This window comes from Callorhinus ursinus, unplaced genomic scaffold, assembly GCF_003265705.2.
Source record: "Callorhinus ursinus isolate GAN/ISIS: 27379988/994484 unplaced genomic scaffold, GSC_fseal_2.0 scaffold24, whole genome shotgun sequence".
NCBI lineage: Eukaryota > Metazoa > Chordata > Mammalia > Carnivora > Otariidae > Callorhinus > Callorhinus ursinus.
In genome coordinates this window covers 18,140,217-18,159,516 of record NW_027397086.1, presented here as the reverse complement: position 1 = coordinate 18,159,516, position 19,300 = coordinate 18,140,217, and the positions used below count along the sequence as shown (strand labels likewise).

General features: G+C 36.3%; 1 protein-coding gene across 1 annotated transcript in view; it reads left to right on the top strand.

The window, feature by feature from the left end:
- The window catches only part of UGCG (UDP-glucose ceramide glucosyltransferase), a 39,031-nt gene extending 20,033 nt beyond the window's left edge, over positions 1-18,998 (top strand). The window contains exons 2-9 of the mRNA XM_025888231.2: positions 5-146; positions 7,657-7,759; positions 8,459-8,560; positions 9,994-10,106; positions 13,678-13,856; positions 14,876-14,962; positions 15,802-15,991; positions 16,489-18,998. Of these exons, the coding sequence (XP_025744016.1) occupies positions 5-146; positions 7,657-7,759; positions 8,459-8,560; positions 9,994-10,106; positions 13,678-13,856; positions 14,876-14,962; positions 15,802-15,991; positions 16,489-16,659 (1,087 nt within the window). The 3' untranslated portion in view covers positions 16,660-18,998. The remainder of the gene's footprint in view (positions 1-4; positions 147-7,656; positions 7,760-8,458; positions 8,561-9,993; positions 10,107-13,677; positions 13,857-14,875; positions 14,963-15,801; positions 15,992-16,488) is intronic.
- Positions 18,999-19,300: the final 302 nt, after the last annotated feature.

The following is a 19,300-nucleotide window of genomic DNA, read 5'->3' as shown; positions in this document are numbered from 1 at the left end:
TTAGCCGATTACACCTCAACAAGAAGGCAACGGACAAACAGCCGTATAGCAAGCTCCCAGGCGTGTCTCTTCTGAAGCCCCTGAAAGGGGTAGATCCTAACCTAATCAACAACTTGGAGACATTCTTCGAATTGGATTATCCCAAAGTAAGTACAGCCTTGTACTCATTAGGAATGGGTGAGAGCTTTTCTTTCTTTCTTTCTTGTTTTTGTTTTTTTTTTTTTTTTTGCTTTTCTCTCATGGTAAACCCTTAAAGAGGCATTTTGACTGTAAAAGGTAGAGGTATTAAAAAAATGCATGATGATGTTGGCCTCATACAATTGATGCTGTAATAGGAGCAGTTACAGGACAGAATTGGGGTAGAGGAAGGGGTGCAGATTCCTTTTGTAACCTTGTAACCACCACCTGCATGTCCATCTGAATTAGAAATCCCAGAGTAGACCTCCTGGAACTCAGACCCTGTTAAGTCCCTGATAGTTTGAATATAAAAATCTTGTTCCATGAGAGTCGTATGTGAACGACAGGAGGAAAAGGCAGTGAGAGAGAAAAAACAGTGTTTAGTGGTCTGAAATGAGATTTGGGAAAGCTAGAAGTAAATGTAAATTCCCTTGAGAAATCTGGCTTTTGAGCCAAGAATAGGTTACAATTAGCAGTAAGATGGGGCTTCCTCATACCTAATTTCTAATTTCTTTATCTTTCTAGGCTTTAATGCCTAATTGTACTGTTTGTGTCATTTATACAGTCTGTAGATCTGTGAACTCAACATTCTTCTTTGGCGAACTCCCGGTTTTCTTGAGATGACAGTATTCTTTTATCTCTTCCCTTTAATATTCCACCTTTAGTTTCTTAGGAGAACTTACTAAATCAAGAGATTATGTATCTAGCTTTATTGCAGCTTTTTAAATTGCCTCTTTGAAACACCGCTTTTGAATGTGTCTTTACATTTCTACCTGCTTGATTTTTCAGTTCATTTGAATTTTCCTCCAAGGTCCCTATTTACTTGGGTCAGTTCTTACCCTGCCTGTCTCAGTTTGTCCATAGTTTTTGCCACTTGGAGACCCTTCCCCTCCTATTTCTTTAGGACAGTGTATTTCAGGTTGTGAGAAGGAAAATAATACACACACCACATTTCTTAGGGTGACATTCTTATTTCTTTTCTTTCAGCCCGTATTTTTCTCGGTAGCATCAATGAAAGGAATAGAGAAGACACAGATGTAATAGCCTTAATACACCTCTTAAGTATGTGGACACAAGTATAATTGGTTATTTTTTAGTGTTGTTTTTATATTAGTGCTTTTAAAGTTTGGAAGTGGGTATTTGAAGCTAATTTGAAGCAAAACAATTACGTATTTTTCTTCTGTGTGTGTGTGTATATATGCATGCAGTATCTATCCAATAAATTGAATATGTAATTTTTTAGAAATAAGATACATACTTGATGTTTTTAAACTAAAAGTGCCAAAAGTGTCCTTTTGTAATTTAGAAAGAATGATACAAATAAAATTAATTAGAAAAATGGAAGGTTTTCAAACCTCGCATTATGTAAGTAAATGCAAAGAGAATTTTTAATGAATATTTTCATTGGTTATTAAATCTCATTATTAAATATTTTCATTGGTTATTATTAAGCCAGAATCATGCATTTATCCTTGTGAAACTTGATGTCACATTTTAATTGTTTAGTCCTCATCCCACCCTTTCCCCAGTCACCCACCCTGAGAACTTAGTTACGGAACTTTTATGTTGGGTCCTTGAAAGATGATGGAATTGAATTGGTTGCGGAAGTTAGTGTGGGTTTTAATTGTAGAAAGAGTTTCTAAAAATAACCCAGGAACATATGTATCCATTAATCCTGAACATTTGGGATAAATTAATAATTGATTTCTTCTGAATGAATGGAGTTTTTTTTATTATAGTTTGAGATTATCTCGAGCTCTAGTTTTTGCTTCTTTTTGCACTTATGTCATTGAGGTATTTAAATTGATTGCAGAGAAAGCTGTTTTGATACTTATTATAAAATGAGGAGCCACATATATGAGATTGTTTTTATTCTTTTTTCAGAACTCTACTAGTTATAAAAGTACTGTTTGTTAGCTGTGTAAATAGAAAATATAGAAAGCGGAGGGAAAGTGCTAGGGACCTGCAATCTAAAGGAAACGGACCTCATGGCATTTTATTGGCTTTTTAAAAGACCAAGCCCAGTGGCAAATGTTCCACAAGAAACTGAAGTTAAACCGCTGAAATTCCACAAACCTAAGTATGAACAGACAAGTCGCTTGTGTCACCCAGGAAGCATGTAGTCCTGAAAGGGACATCTGTGTGACTGCCAGGCCCAGCAAACTTTACTATTGGCTTTTTTCCGAGTGTGAACATTGTTTTCCAGAAGTATGTCCAGTTTCATTCTGGACATAGGGTTTTCCTCCTGATTTGATTCCAAACATTATAGACCATTCTGGAAAAAGAACATGTTGAAGTTCAGAAATTTTATTTAATTTTGGACACGTGCAAGATTTATTGGTGGTACTTGTTCTGAATTTCTGGGTTTAAATTTTGGTGAGAATCGTTACTATACTAATTGCCCTGAAAGATTTCTGTACTTTACATATCTTGTCAATCCACTTATTTTGGGTTTTGTTTTGTTTTTTTTAAGATTTTTATTTATTTGAGAGAGAGAACGCATGGACGGGGGGTGGGGGACAGAGAGAGAGGAAGTCTTATTAAGCAGACTCTGCACTGAGCTGGAAGCCTGACTTGGGGCCCCATCCTGGGACCCCAAGATTGCGACCTGAGCCAAAACCAAGAATTGGGACACTTAACCATCTGTGTCACTCAGGAACCCCAATCTACTTTTTTTTTTTTTAAGATTTTATTTATTTGAGAGAGAGAGCATTGAGCACAAGCAGGGGGGGGCAGCAGCAGAGGGATGAGGGAGAAGCAGACTCCCCACTGAGCAAGGAGCCCCACACAGGACTCGATCCCAGGATGCCGGGATCTCGACCAGAGCCAAAGGCAGCCGCCCAACTGACTGAGCCACCCAGGCGCCCCTCCACTTATTTTGATATTTATTCCTTGGGGGAAGAAAAACATAATGAAAAAGCCATACAGTTCATTTTCTGCAATATTGAGCACTCAGCTTGATGTCAGCATAGATGGCGTTTGAGGGAGAGATTTAGCCGCAGAGGGAAGAGGCAGCAATCTGTCTCAAATGGCTTGACAGCTTTATGTTAGTAAATTCTGGCCATATGAAGAGTTTTTAAATTAAATGATCAGAGTTATTACCAGAGTGAGGCTGTGGTAATAATGGTGGGTTTTTTGCAAATACAGAATTGGTTTAAAATGTTACAAGTCCGGTGCCATGTTTGGACTCTTTCTTGCTGGTAGTGTAGTTACCCTTAACAGGATCTAAACAAAGAATTAGAGAAGACAGAAAATCGAATCCATTATCAAAAGACCAAGCACAATATATGTGGTGAATCTGCAAGATAGGAATTTGCCAAGTAAATTTGGAAAACTGTATAGACAATTACTTGAAAATAGAGAAGTATGTAATATTACTTGTCCAGACTTTGAATTCAGAGCTGTGTTCTTATGAAACATTTCCTTCCTGGCATCTTTCTTTCACTCAAAAGTTATCCTAAGGACAAATGCATTAACTTAATAAGTGTATTAATCACTCCATGCCAGAGAATGTTCTAGGCATTTGGGGTTTAAATCGGTTCTATTATAGAAAATTCATATTCTGTGATCCAAATATCATCATAAAATTTTTCTGTAAAAATGTGTAGTTATTTGTAGAACAATTCAAGATATTTCTACTTGATATGCAATATGATTAATATCATTAAAACAGTTTTCTATTTTAAAGGATGTTTTATCTTGTTTGCTATAGTGCAAAGTTTATCAGTGAGGTTTTTCTAATGTTATTTATATACCTAAACCTAATATTATGTATGCATCTGAATTTATTTGTAAAAATTGAAAAGTAGCATTCATGATTATTGCTGTTTCAGATATTCAGTTCTTAAATATCAAAGGGCTGAATCCCAGTTTGTGGATTTCCTACACCTCTCTTGTTCTCAGCCTTTTTAGTCATTGCACTGTTTGAAAGGGAAAAGGGAAAATTAGCCAGTTTAGCTATTTGTATAGTAACCTTACCAAAGAGTTGTGGAACACTAACCTTCTTATCTAAACTACTCTGGGGTTTATTTCTAGACTTTATGTATTCATAATACACTGATTTATAATGGAATTCACTGTTATAGCCCTTTCAGATTTATAAAGTAAATGTTATCTTGAAATATTTTTAAATAAACTTTATGTTTTTGAAGATACATACTTATGCCCGATCCTTTAGATAATATAAAAATATCCAGGGGCACCTGGGTGGCTCAGTCAGTTAAGCCCCCGCGTCTTGATTTCAGCTCAGGTCATGATCTCAGGGTCGTGAGATTCAGCCCACATTGGGCTCTGCACAGAGTCTGCTTGTCCCTCTCCCTCTGTTCCTGTGCCCCCCCCCCCCGCCAACTCAGGCACTCTTTGTCTAAATAAGTAAACAAACACAGTCTTTAAAAAACATTTCAGAAATTTTTTTTTTGGTATTAACTAAGAAAGCCTTTAACCAATTTGATAATGTTGTGTTTTGCCAGTTGCAGGGTAGTTGGAGTGACTTAACGATTCTAATACAGAGATTCCTAGCAAATAAAATGTTTGATCAAACTGAAGACACAGGTGATTATCATAGCTGAAAAATGAACTCCTTTAAAATCTCATACTGTATGGGCGCCTGGGTGGCTCAGTCGGTTAAGCGACTGCCTTCGGCTCAGGTCATGATCCTGGAGTCCTGGGATCAAGTCCCGCATCGGGCTCCCTGCTCAGCAGGGAGTCTGCTTCTCCCTCTGACCCTCTTCCCTCTCGTGCTATCTCTCATTCTCTCTCTCTCAAATAAATAAATAAAATCTTTAAAAAAAAAATAAAAAAAAATAAAAAAAAATAAAATCTCATACTGTAGAAAATACTTGAAATGCTTACCTCCTATTTGGTATGAGTTTCATTTTCAGTATCAGAAACAAGCAAAAGTTATGTGGTTTTTTTTAAAGATTTTATTTATTTATTTGAGAGAGAGAATGACATAGAGAGCATAGGAGGGGAGAGGGTCAGAGGGAGAAGCAGACTCCCTGCTGAGCAGGGCGCCCGATGTGGGACTCGATCCCGGGACTCCAGGATCATGACCTGAGCCAAAGGCAGTCGCTTAACCAACTGAGCCACCCAGGCGCCCGAGTTATGTGTTTTTTAATAAGAGTCTGAACATTTTTTAGATAATGTGAATAGAGTTTTATTTGCACCTGGCTAATCAGGAGGTTTTTGATTTTTGTTTAAAATTAAGTTTAAGAGGTATAATCAATAAAAATAAAAACTTTAATTTTTTAAGTATTTATTTTAGAGAGTACAAGTGGGAGGAGAGGCAGAGGGAGAGAAAATCTCAAGTGGACTCCCTGCTGAGCAGGGAGCCCCATATGGAACTCCAGCTCTTAGGACCCTGGGAGCATGACCTGAGCCGAAATCAAGAGTTGAACACAACTGACTGAGCCACCCAGGTGCCCCTAAAATAAAAATTTTAAACCTTGCGTTTGAAGAAAGGTAAACTCTGCCTCCTTTGAAATCATTTCTAGAACATATATTTTACAAAGCTTTTTGATTATATTTTATGGAATTATATCACTTATGAATATTCCTTTCACTGTATTCGGTCATGCCTGCAAAACAGCATAAATTATAAAAGCATTCAAGAAATCGTGTGGTGTTTGGAAAAACAAGGAAATCTTTACCGCAAGCCTGGCTGAACAGCTTGCTCTAGTAGGGAAGCCAATTGTTACTTTTACCCTTTGGAAGGTCAATCTTTCTGATCTTCATTATTAAGGTCAATGCCTTTTGGCTGATTCAGCCAAACATTGTTTTTAGAGTCAGGTTGCGAGGATGACTGATGCTTTATAGGACTTAAGAGTCAGCCCTTTGGGAAAATCAAGGGTGTGGGCCAGAGTGGTTCCTTCCCATCCTCCGATTTTTTTATCTGGTCCCTGAAGACTGGGTAGTTGTAAAGTTGGTTTTGATACCTCCTGAGTGGCAATTTTGGTCAGTCATCATTAAAGGTAGATAGTTGATAGAATGTATAATAATAATAGGTAGAAAGTATGAGGGAAGTATACATTGTTTACCCCTCTACTTAATTATTGAGAAAACATTTTTTTTTGCACTTAAAAAATCGTATTACCTCCTTCTTTGACCTTAGTCCTGGCCCCTTTTCATACTCAGCCACCAATTTCCATATTGCCAGTTTTTGCTGAGTTTCCCCTTTACCTGGCTAGTCCCTGTATGTTAGACACTTAAAAAGTTATGTCCTTAGTTCTTTTTATTTTTTAGGACCCACAGATTTGTTATCTTTTTCGTGGACATAATTAACCTCCCTCCTTTGCTTAAAAATGCCAACCCCATTTTAGAAAAAGATTGGTAGGAAATTTGTCGCGGAGTCAGCATGAATCTAGCAGCACTTCTGGGAAAAAAAATTACTACTTAGAATACTTACCCCATAAAATATTGAAGTAGCATCTTTGTATGTGAAAGCAGATACTTTTTAAAAATTTAGTAGTTTACTAAATGGTAACTTAAAGTTTAGCTCAAGATTTTATAAACCTGGTTACATGTCAGAATCACCCCGAGTTCTAATTCAAAAGTAAGAGTGGGGCCCAGTATTCTCTTCTCTTTTTTTTAAAAGATTTTATTTATTTATTTGACAGAGGGAACACAAGCAGGCGGAGTGGGAGAGGGAGAAACAGGCTTCCCGCTGAGCAGGGAACCTGATGTGGGGCTCGATCCCAGGACCCCGGGATCATGACCTGAGCTGAAGGCAGACATTTAACGACCGAGCCACCCAGGCGCCCCCAGTATTCTCTTCTTTAAATACATACCTCAGGGTAACGGACCAAACCAGTCAAGGGCAAAGAAATGACTCCCTAACCTACTGAGCAAAACAGAACCCTGGGTATTTTCATTGTTAAAAGGCTAACCGTGCTTTTCAGGATGATAGGTTTTTTAGTCAAATTCTATTTTATTTCAGAAATTACTGTACAGCAAAAATCTAAACTCCCTTTGTCCTTTCCATGCGAAGAGTTTGGGAAAGCCCTTTAAATTGATCATAAGGGGAGTTGATACGTAATTGATAGCACCTTCATGAAATGATAAATTCAGAGACCAAGCTTCTAGAGAACAGAGGGTGTGTTTATTTTGCTTTCTATGTTGCATTTACACTGCTGGGCACCTTGTGAGTATTTGGTAAAGCTTCGGAGCCATGGAGAAGCTTGAGATCCAGTTTAATTACCAGGTCATGCCTATCTGGGAATGGCCCTCAGCTGTGAGGGCTGCCAGGCCCTTCATTATCTCTTCTGCTTGCAAATAAGCCCCTCTTCGGGGAGAAGCTGATCTCGATTAAAGCAACACTTGATATCATAAGTGTTTGCATCCATTATGAGTACTCTCTTAACTTTTAAACTGTGTGTGTACAATTGCTTGTTTTTCCTAACGCCTTTTTATCAGTCAGCAAATACTAATAATGTGCTTATTTTTGTAAGAGATTAATTTACATAAAATGTGTTCTTTGACTAGTATGAAGTCCTCCTTTGTGTACAAGATCATGATGATCCAGCCATTGATGTATGTAAGAAGCTTCTTGGAAAATATCCAAATGTTGATGCTAGATTGTTTATTGGTAGGTAACAACTTACTTCTGCAATAACCCTTTGCTTTAATAATATTAAGTATGAGCAATCTTTGTATTAAACTAGAGTGAAGTTATTAGCAAGTTTGCTTTATGCATGTTGGAGTAGTGATAGGATATGTTTATATCCTTTTGAGAAAACTTAAGTACTAAAAACACAGGTTTTTTTCATACCTGGGATTAACAAAATAACAACAAAAAACCCCTACTCCTCCCCAATTACCCTGTTTTCTCAATCAGACATGAGAGTCTGTTTTTTTGTTTCTTTAATATTTTCAATCTGGGGGTTTTCTATATCGCTGTAATTGGGAGTGATCGATAGAATTTACTTTTATGATATTGCAAAAAGAATATATTTTAAGAAAATGTTTTTTGAAAGCCTATAGGCTTATTCTGAAGACTTGTAGAGAGATTTGCCATTAAACATTGATTCATACTACTGATGCATTTAAGAATTAAAAAACTGAAAATAATACGTTTTCAAAGAAATTAATTCTCTTTGAGAATGAACAATTTCTTTCTAAATATGTTATGAATAATAAGGAATGTAAAGCATAATGATAAAGTATGTTTGTTTAAATTATTATGTATAAAAGTACTTTTCACTTCTCCCTACCCTATATCTGTATGATAGAAAATATTTTCAATATTGCATGAATCTTTTTCACTGTTGCACCTTTATATTTTTAGGTGGCAAAAAAGTTGGCATTAATCCTAAAATTAATAATTTAATGCCAGGATATGAAGTTGCAAAGTATGATCTGATATGGATTTGTGATAGTGGAATAAGAGGTGAGCTGCTTTTTATTTATTTCACAAAACTGTCCATTTGATGGTAAAATGCCAAAAGCAGTCTGAAAATATATTTATCAATCCTTTTATTTCATCTTATTTTATGGTAAAATGTCAAGTTATACTTACCAAGATTTGGAATTTTGTAATGCTAACCTAGAATGTTACATGTATAAAAATATTTTTGCTTTAAAGAGAAAATTCCAGCTATTAAGAAAAAGTCGTGGTCCATTTTATAGCCTCTTCTACAAGATTTTTCATAGTTGTAAATTTTCCCTTGTTTATGTAACCCTTATCTTTTACTGTAGTCTGTGGCACTAATAACATACTATCTCACACAAAATATAGTTCACAAAAATTAATAGGTGAATCTATTACCAAAATACATACATGGCTTATTTTAGTAGGAAGGCATTTATATACTGAAATTATAATTTGCAGTTTTGCATTTTCAGATATTTATATCTAATTACCACAAGTTTCTCGACCTTGGCGTTTTGGGCTGGATAGCTCTTTGTTGCCAAGGCCGCCCCGTGGGATGATCAGCGAGTATCCCGGTCCTCTACACACTGAATGCCAGTAACACCTCTTGGTTGTGACAACCAAAAACTGTCTCTAGACATTGCAAAATGTCCCCTGCAGGGCAGCAGTTGAGAACCACTGTATTTAAGGTCCAAGTACACTTCATAGAGTAGATTTCGTTCATAAGACTTGAAGGAAATAAAAATAAAGTCATGTAAAAAGATAGGAGATGTTTGCTATTTGAAGAGGGGATAATGATTTAAAATTTTTTATTAGCTTAAAATGCAGATTTGAAACTAATAGAAGTGTGGCATGCCTAATTAGGATCATTACAGATCTCTCAGTTCGTGGTCAGAGATTATGTTCATTCTTCATGTTTGCTGTGTTCAGTTGTTTTTCTCTCATATATTTGTTACGTTTTCATAACATGTACACATCTCTGTCAAGCATCATCCCATTCAGTTCACATTAGCGGTTTTAGGAGAGAGGATACCCTGTAAGAAAGCGGAGGCTCATTTCCTATGGTTAGAGAATGCGGGAGCCAACATAAGGACCGAGGTCCTTTAGAGCTCTGCTCCTGTACCTTTTCTGTTAGAACACATTGTCTGTAGTTCAGTTTGGAGGTTCTGAAACAGGGAGAGTAACATTTTCAAGGTATATCCTGTCTCTGGTACACGTTAGGTATATATTAGCCTGAAAATATATCATGTAAATTAGCTTATCATGTATTATGCCTTTTTTGAGATGTGTATTCTACTTAGAAAAGTGATTGAGAATGATTCTGTTAGATCCAAATATAAAAAAAAGGATAATAGCTCACAAAATACGTTTCACATTAGTGGGCACTTTACTAAAAATAATTTTTTTCTCTCTCTCCCTTGCCACCTTTTTTTTTTCTTTTTTTATTGTAGTAATTCCAGACACACTCACTGACATGGTTAACCAAATGACAGAGAAAGTAGGCCTGGTTCATGGTCTGCCTTATGTAGCAGACAGACAGGGCTTTGCCGCCACATTAGAACAGGTAAGTATGGTGGTCATATGTAATATTCCTATTGTCACATCCCTCATCTACCAGAAACCTGAGACTAGTTTAAGTCTGAGAGTTGGGGTGAGCTACCCACAGTTAACTGTGATTAAGTCTATTTTAACCTGCTAGGTACTGACATCCTCAAGATGAGAATAGTCGTTTTATTAGTGAAGACATTTTTGGGCCCCTGGAATCACTCACAGCTGAACTTCACTGCCCTCTGGCAGAGAAGGAATGTGCACAGGAAACCTCTTGTGGTCTCATCACCAGCTGAGCAGAGTGTATTCTTTCTCCTTATGGCTCTTGTTCTCAGTTCTAGAGTTAGGTTCTAGACTACTGATTTACATAAAAGCACATGGCATATAATTCTTTCAGAGATCCAGTCTGAAAAGAACCTTTTTTAAATATCACAGAATATTTTAGTTTTTAAAGATTTTATTTGTCAGAGAGAGAGAGAGAGAGAGAGTGCACAAGCAGGGGGATTGGCAGGCAGAGGAAGAAACAGGCTGCCCGTGGAGCAGGGAGCCTGATGTGGGACTTGATCCCAGGACGCTGGGATCATGACCTGAGCCGAAGGCAGATGCTCAACCAAGTGAGCCACCCAGGCATCCCCCGGGTATTTTAAATATACAAAAAAGGGAAAATTATTCATACAAATCATTATAAAATCCATTTGATGTCCTACTTTTTTTAAAGATTTTTTTTTTTTTTTTTTTAATTTGAGAGGAGAGAGCGTTCTGGAGCTTGGCGGGGGGGCGGAGCGCAGAGGGAGAGAAAGAGGGAGAAGCAGACTCCCCGCTGAGCAGGAAAGCCTGACAGGGGGGAAACCCTTGATCCCAGGACCCCGAGGTCATGATCTGAACCAAAGACAGGCGCTTAACCGACTGAGCCATCCAGGCACCCCTGTTTGATTTCCTTTAGAAACAGATTTCTAAAAGTTAACCTGAGAAACTTATTTTGGGTTTTCCTTTTTTTTTTTTTTTTTCTCTTCACCCTATAACAGAAATGTGAACTATAAATTTTGGAAAAATGAAAGAAGCAAAAAATAAAAAACCCATAACCCTACCTATTAGAGGAAGTTTCTATTTTTTTCTATGTGCTTTTTAAAAATAAGTTGACTTTTGTCACTTCATTAGCTTTTCTCCATATCATTAATAACTTTTTAGAAAAGTGATTTTTATTGGCTGTGTCACAGTCTATCATGTATGTTCTGTACCTGATTTAACCATTCCTGTGCTGTACACATTTGGGAAGAAAAACTTGCCTTAATGTCATCAGGGAAGGACATACGGGTGTAGCCTTTTAAATATCAACTTGCTTTTAAGCATATCTGCACTTAGATTATTTTGTATTTCGGTCTTGTGATTACCGCAGATCTAAGGGGGTAAAGGTACATTGTGAGTGGAATTTAACCTTTGGCAATTTGAGCCATGAGCTCTTAATATTGCCTATGAATATATTTGTCCTATTGCAAGAAATTGTTAAAATCTTTAAATACTAGAGTTTTTGTTTATTAAGAGAAACTCTGAGCTGCTACTTTAAAATAAAATACTCTTTATTCTGATATGCCACATTGTATTTTTGTTTTAGAAATACCCAAGTTGATGTGTATGGCAGTGGTAAACACCTCCTAGATCACGGTCAGTCCCTCAGGTTAAATTTAATCCTTAAAGGCCCCTTTTGCCGTACTTAGAGTGAATGGAAAAGGAGGGATTGTTCTAGTCTGTAAAGAAATCCTGGGAGCCATTGACATAGTCCCTATTTCCACCTCATTCTTAAAGCCCCACATAATAACTGCTTAAGGAATTAAGATGTGTGCTTCTGGTCTTACATATTTGGTTCAGTTCAGTCCCACAAACACCAGAGCTTCACTGCAGTCTGGACATAGGGTAGGTAGCAAGAATCATCTTCTTCATCACCCCTGATAATTCTCTTGTTCCACGCTGTGTGCATAACTCCTGCCATTGAGAAAAATCACCGTTCTCCTCTCAAGCTAACTGAGAAAGGCAGCATATCTCAGATGTAAATAATAATGTTTTATGTCTAATAATTAGGGTGATGACCATTTTATTCTACCACTAATTTAGCAACTTGCATAGCTCATGACTTCAAAGCGTATCTAGGGAAAGGGGGAGTAAAATGGGAGACAGAATTTTAGTATCTACCCTGTTTATGAAAAATACATTGAAAAATAACCTTGGGGAAATTGGGAAAAAGCTCAGTGACTGGGGCAGGAAGCAGCTAGCTATGAAAGGGATTAAAATAGGATTGTCCTGGGGCGCCTGGGTGGCTCAGTTGGTTAAGCGACTGCCTTCGGCTCAGGTCATGATCCTGGAGTCCGGGATCGAGTCCCACATCAGGCTTCCTGCTCAGCGGGGAGCCTGCTTCTCCCTCTGACCCTCTTCCCTCTCGTGCTATCATTCTCTCTAATAAATAAAATCTTTAAAAAAAAATGTTTAAAAAAATAAAATAAAATAGGATTGTCCTGTAGGTTGATATACCTATAGGTGGTGTTTGTATGTATGTATGCATGTGTGAGTACACATATTCACGTACATACACTTGTATATGTAGGTGTGGGTATGTGTCATTACACGAACATTTAATAGTAGGCTATATAAAATATTTGTTAATATTTGACATGTCAGTGAGTGATATTTTTACCTGACTTATTTTATATCCCAGTTATGTTTTATTTGGATAAATCTTTGAATCTTGCAGCTTTATGGAACAAAATATTTATCTGAGAGTAGAATACACTTTGTTTTCCTAGAAGTATAATTTTCTTTGTAATAGTGGTAACAAGAATAGTCAGTCTAGGGGGTGTGTGGGGATGGGTTAGCCTGGTGATGGGTATTAAAGAGGGCACGTTCTACGTGGAGCACTGGGTGTTATGCACAAACAATGAATCATGGAACACTACATCAAAAACTAATGATATATGGTGATTAACATAACAATAAAAAATTTTTTTAAAAAGTTCACCTAAGATCATATGTTATAGTTTTAAAGAAAATCATAATTCCAACACTGGTTCTACTCTTTATAAACAGGATTGCTTTCCAGCAAACTAAAGAACAATTTCCAAAACAAGAAAATAAACAGAAAACAAAGCTGGGGAAAAAAAAAAAAAAGAATAGTCAGTCTAGGGACACCTGGGTGGCACAGTTGGTTGAGCGTCTGACTCTTGGTTTCGGCTCAGGTCGTGACCTCATGGTCGTGGGATTGAGCCCCACATTGGGCTCCTCACTCAGTGCAAAGTCCGCTTGAGAGTCTCTCTCCCTCTGCCCCTGCCCCCTGCTCACGTGCTCTCTCTCTCTCTCTCTCTCTCTCTCTCTAAAATAAATAAATTAAGTCTTGAAAAAAAATAGTCAATCAAATAAGAAATTACTGATTGCCTGCTACATGTAAACATTATTTTGTAGTAACTTTTATTCAGGTAATTAAGAATAATAAGATAGTCATACTTAAAGGAAGTTCATTAGGGAAAAAAATGTTTATAAATACCTTACTTTTAACATAACATTCTAATTATACATAAACGTTCTTGCTTTTGTTTTGGCAGGTATATTTTGGAACTTCTCATCCAAGGTCATATATCTCTGCCAATGTAACTGGTTTCAAATGTGTGACGGGAATGTCTTGTTTAATGAGAAAGGATGTGTTAGATCAAGCAGGAGGGCTGATAGCTTTTGCTCAATACATTGCTGAAGATTACTTTATGGCCAAAGCCATAGCTGACCGGTAAGCAGACTAAATTACATCAGGCTATAGTATTTTTAGTACCTGACTTCTGTTGGTTTATTGTATTTTTTAAACCCATGGGTTTGGGGCTATTTTATTTTATTTCTTGCTAGTGAGTACAGAATAGGTTAATATTTTACAAAGTAATTCCTATTATTCATAGATATGTTATGAAAGAAATAAGTGAAGAAAATAAATGTCCTGATTCTTTTACATTCTTTAATGTGGTTTGACATTAAAAGGAAGCTTCTCTGTGATTATAAATTTACATTATTATAGATGTAAATTTCTATGTGTTTTAGAAGAATTAAAAATATATTAGTGCAGTCATAAGCCAGCAGGTGAAAATTTAAAGAATATGATTTCGCATTTTGGAATTTCTCTGTAGATTATTTGGTGCTTTGCTATGAAGCCACCTAACGATTCACAGAATGACTTAATAACATTTCTCTGTCACAAAATACTTGTTTGCTTTTAAAGGGGTTTTCATTGCCTTGTGTGATAATTTACTAAAGATTTTAAAAATTGAGGGATGCTTTTAAAATTCTTTCATGATGTTATTCATGTGGCTCATAGTTTCATAGTGTTTCCCATGAGATACATAATGCTACTTTTTGTTTGCATTTCTTGTTGAATATCTACAACATGTGGATATCCCCTCCCCCATTTGAGCTAGTGGTTTTTTGGTTTTGGTTTTGTTGAGTAAGTGATCAGGGACTAAACTATGAAATACAGAACCCACTCCACTTAGTACTTTCAGAATGTCTGTATTTTTTCAACTGTAAACGGAGGGGTTGTAGTTCCTTAGGCTGTACATGGTACTGTCATGGGGCCTGTGTAATTGCTAAAACATCCATAAGTATGATACACCCCAAGTAGGGTGCTAATCCTGAGAACTAGGCTCCCCCTGAACACCAATGGTTGCTTCCTCTTTATAGTGATGAGTAAATGCATAGTCAATCATGCCTGCATGTGTTCATCATCATCTTAGTACATTTTATAATTGTCTTAATTTTCAGAGGCTGGAGGTTTGCGATGTCCACTCAGGTTGCAATGCAAAACTCTGGCTCTTACTCAATTTCCCAGTTTCAGTCCAGAATGATCAGGTAAATCAGCTGTTTTTTTTCTTTTTATACTTGGTTAAAAGAAAAAGGGTGGGGGGAATAATTTTTACATGATCTAACTTGGTATTTAAAATATCTAAAAGTCAAATTTTGCTTAGTTTCAGAAAAGAGTTTAACATCATTATTAAAATAAACTTATTGTCTAAATATATTTTCTTTGCTGTATAACCCTGAAAGCATTCAATAAAGAGATGTTGAGGTGGGTGGGGGGCGGGCTAACTGGGTGACATTAAGGAGGGACATGATGTAATAAGCACTGGGTGTTATATGTAACTGATGAATCACTAAATTCTACTTCTGAAACCAGTAATACAGTATATGTTAACTAAGTTGAATTTAAATAAAGAATTAAAAAAAAAGAGGGACGCCTGGGTGGCTTAGTCGGTTAAGCGTCTGCCTTCGGCTCAAGTCCTGATTCCAGGGTCCTGGGATGGAGCCCCACGTTGGGTTCCCTGCTCCGCGGGAAGCCTGCTTCTCCTCCTCTTCCCCTGCTTATGTTCCTTCTCTCGCTTTGTCTCTTTCTGTCAAATAAATAAAATCTTAAAAAAAAAAAAATTTAAAAAAAGATGTTGAGAATTTGATTTCTTTAATATGCTGATCTCTTCTAACTTTCTATATTTTGACTTTTATAATCCATACAAATGAATTTATAGGCTTTTTTATATACTAAATAAAAATAGAAAAGAAATTCATTAAATACTCTTTAAAGAGGAGGGCCTTTATATTACAGGGTAAAGGGCTGATCATATGGGGGGAAAATTGATTAGTCTTGTAACCAAGCTGTTGTTTAGAGAAAGTCTTTTTTTTTTTTTTTTTTTAAGGTGGACCAAATTGCGAATTAACATGCTTCCTGCTACAATAATTTGTGAGCCAATTTCAGAGTGCTTTGTTGCCAGTTTAATTATCGGATGGGCAGCCCACCATGTATTCAGATGGGATATTATGGTATTTTTCATGTGTCATTGCCTGGCCTGGTTTATATTTGACTACATTCAACTCAGGGGTGTCCAGGTATGTGGATAGGCACGAAAACGTTGGCAGTCATTTGGTAGAACTAAAACTATTTTAATTTAGAAAAGGTTGAAGAAATCTATCTGAGCCATTCGTTAGCTTCCCACTGAAGGTTAATATCAGGTTTAAACATTACTTTCCTTGGTAGAATGCAGATGCAAAACTCAACTTGATTTTCAACTTTCAGTTGGTAGTTATACTATGACTTTTATTAAGGCTCCCCAAAAAATAATGTAATAAAATGATTTTTATTAAGGCTCCCCCAAAAATCAAGTATTCAAACTAAAATAGGTCAGGATAGCCATGATTTTAATGGTTTTTCTACTCATCATTAACACTTTTTAACAGATATAGTATGGCAGTTAAATCATACAAAGAAGCAGGCTTGATTTTTATGTGGTGTATTTAAAAGAGTGAAATTGAAGAATTTCATTTTTTTAACTGTCTAGTTCAACAGTCGATCAGTCAGTTTTGTTTGTTTTTTTTTAAATCCTCAGGGTGGCACACTGTGTTTCTCAAAACTTGATTATGCAGTAGCCTGGTTCATCCGTGAATCGATGACAATATACATTTTTTTGTCGGCATTATGGGACCCTACCATAAGCTGGAGAACTGGTCGCTACAGATTGCGCTGTGGAGGCACAGCGGAGGAAATTCTAGATGTATGACAGCAGCTTTGTGACTGTACCTAAAGGAAAAAAAGAGAAGTATTATAAATTATGTTTATATAAATGCTTTTAAAGATCTACCTTCAGTAGTTTTATCACATGTATGTTTGATATCTGTTCTTTAATTTATTTTGCATGGCACTTGCATCTGTGAAGAAAAAAAAAACACATCTGTAGTCTTGGCCAAATGGTACACTTTATTTTGTGGAAGTAGTGAATCAAGAGAATTGGTTCTAGGAACCTGGGTTTGGTTTTTGTTGTTGTTTGTTTATTTTTTAAAAATAAATGAATATATATATATATGAAAATGCTCTGCAACAAACACTATGACAGTATCCTTCAGTAGAGAAAGTTTCTTATTTGTGAGTACCACTCTTTTAGAACATTCATGGGATGGCAGCAGCTTTGTTTTGGGGTTTAGGAAAGGCTAGAAAGTAATCCCTTTACATGTCTAAAGTGAAAGGTATGTGGTGAACAGCCCACAGTGAGGTACTAACTAAGAAACTTTTTCATGCTCTATGCCTACCTCTTGTAGTTGTTGCAGAGCAAATATAAATTGTAATAAGGTAGCTAGGCCTTGCAAAAACAAATGGGAAAACTTTAAAAATAATAATAAAAGAGCTGGAGTCTAGTATTTATATGAATCTGTGAGAGATTTTTTTTTGGTCTCACTGCAATGAACCAAAAGTGGTTGAGTTGGGTTTTTAATTGTAGCCATGTATTGAAGGCATCCTTTTGACCAACTCTTGTTGGTTCTGTCTTGAACCATTGTTAATCACTGTGCTGGTAAACCTTTCCTTCTCTGCTCCTTACCCGACCGCACCCCATCTTTCCTGAACTTTTTTTCGGGGGGGGGTGGTTTGTTTTAGTGTGAGTGGATGTTTTGATAGTTGTGAGGAAAAATGCATTTCAGACACATTTCACACATGAGCTATTTTCTTACACAGTATGTCTTATTGTTAAAAAGAATGTAATTTCATGATACAGGTATTTAATATCTTTTTTAAGTAAGTAAATATTCTAGCCATCAAATAAATTGCAGTAGAGTATTAAGTGGGGACAAGATGAGTTTTCCTCTTAAAATTAATCAGTATCAAACTAAGTCTACTGTGTATGTGTTTTTTTTTTTTAACTCTTACAGTTAGTCTAGTCTTATTTAAATTGGATTTTTGTATTCCAGTTTGTATGACAGAATAGACTAGACCGGAGCTAGTTGTAAATGCATGCTGTCTTTCACTCTTCGCTCCTCATCCTGCCGCTGAACTTGCTTGTCAGGTTGTGCTTAACTTGTGGTGAACTGGACTCGTTTTTGTTTAAAAAAAAATAGGCAAAAATGTAAGGGACAGTGCATAAGCCTTTTTTTTTCCTGTAGTGGAATTTTTGCTTTTTCTTCAGGATTGGATGGCATGTTGTCCACATGAACGCCTGCTGCAGGGCTGATGCCGGCAATATGGCAGCTTTAAGTTCTAAGTTACTACAGTTTCTGTGTCAAAGCATAATGTGTAGCATATCAGCAATAATTACATACTTACAGAAAATGGACACATTTTCACTACACTGAGCCAATTCATTTAATTGTCTGATGACTAACATACCTGGTTTCAATTGTAATGTATCTATTAATGTGCATATACTATGTATACACATTATGTATAACCTTTTCTCTGGGCCAAACTGCTTCATTAAAAAAAAAAATTTTTTTTTTTTTTTTGCGCCTTATGACGAATTTGTTTGGAGGGCATTTTTTTCATGAACAAAGGCTTTGATGCATATTCCTTTCTATGTGAAATGGGTAGTATTGTTCCCTGAGGAAAGTTGCACAGTGAAAACCAGTCTAGTTGTGACCCACTTTGTGTTTTTTTTTTAAATCTCTATTACACAAGTTGAATTTTACTGAATTTGTAATTTGTTGGTTTGTTTAATGAAGTTTGGTTGATGCCATCTTTTGCACTGCTGAAGTGAAATCTTGCTTATTAGTTAGCTTTTTGCTAATCTCAGTATGGGCAATGTAACAACAAATCCAAATGGCTGGACAGACTTCTTGTGTTTTGTAAATATAAAAAATGACTGTTCTGTGTGTGTGTTTTCTGTGGTAAAGTGAAGCTTCAAGTGGAGCTTCACTTAGAGTGATTCTTTGTTTAGCAAGTTTAGAGTGGTGATAATATGGTAAGAAATAATTTAATGTTGAAGGAAGCATCACAACAGAACTGTAGGAGTCCAAATTAAAAACAAAATACCAACAAGTGTCTAGAATATACCACGTTTTATTATTTAAAATCATTGTATTAAGTTTTTTGTTCAAAATAAAAATTTGAATACAATCAAAACATTAACAATAATGTATTTTTGTTTACTGTCTTTCCTTTTTTTATTTTATATTTTTGTAAATAACATGTTCCACCATTCATAATCAGAATTACTGGGAGAATTCTGTCAAGTGTTAATTTTGAAATCTTCCTTTTTACCTGCACTACAGTCAGGCTTAGATGGCTTCACATTGGGCTTTTCTACGTTGGTTGCATGTTAGAACCACCCAGAGAACTTTAAAAAAAAAAAAAAATACAGATGCCTCGGCCTTGCCCACAGAGATTCTGGTTCAGTAACTCTGGGGTGAGGCCTGAGCTCTGCTTGTTCTGAGCAG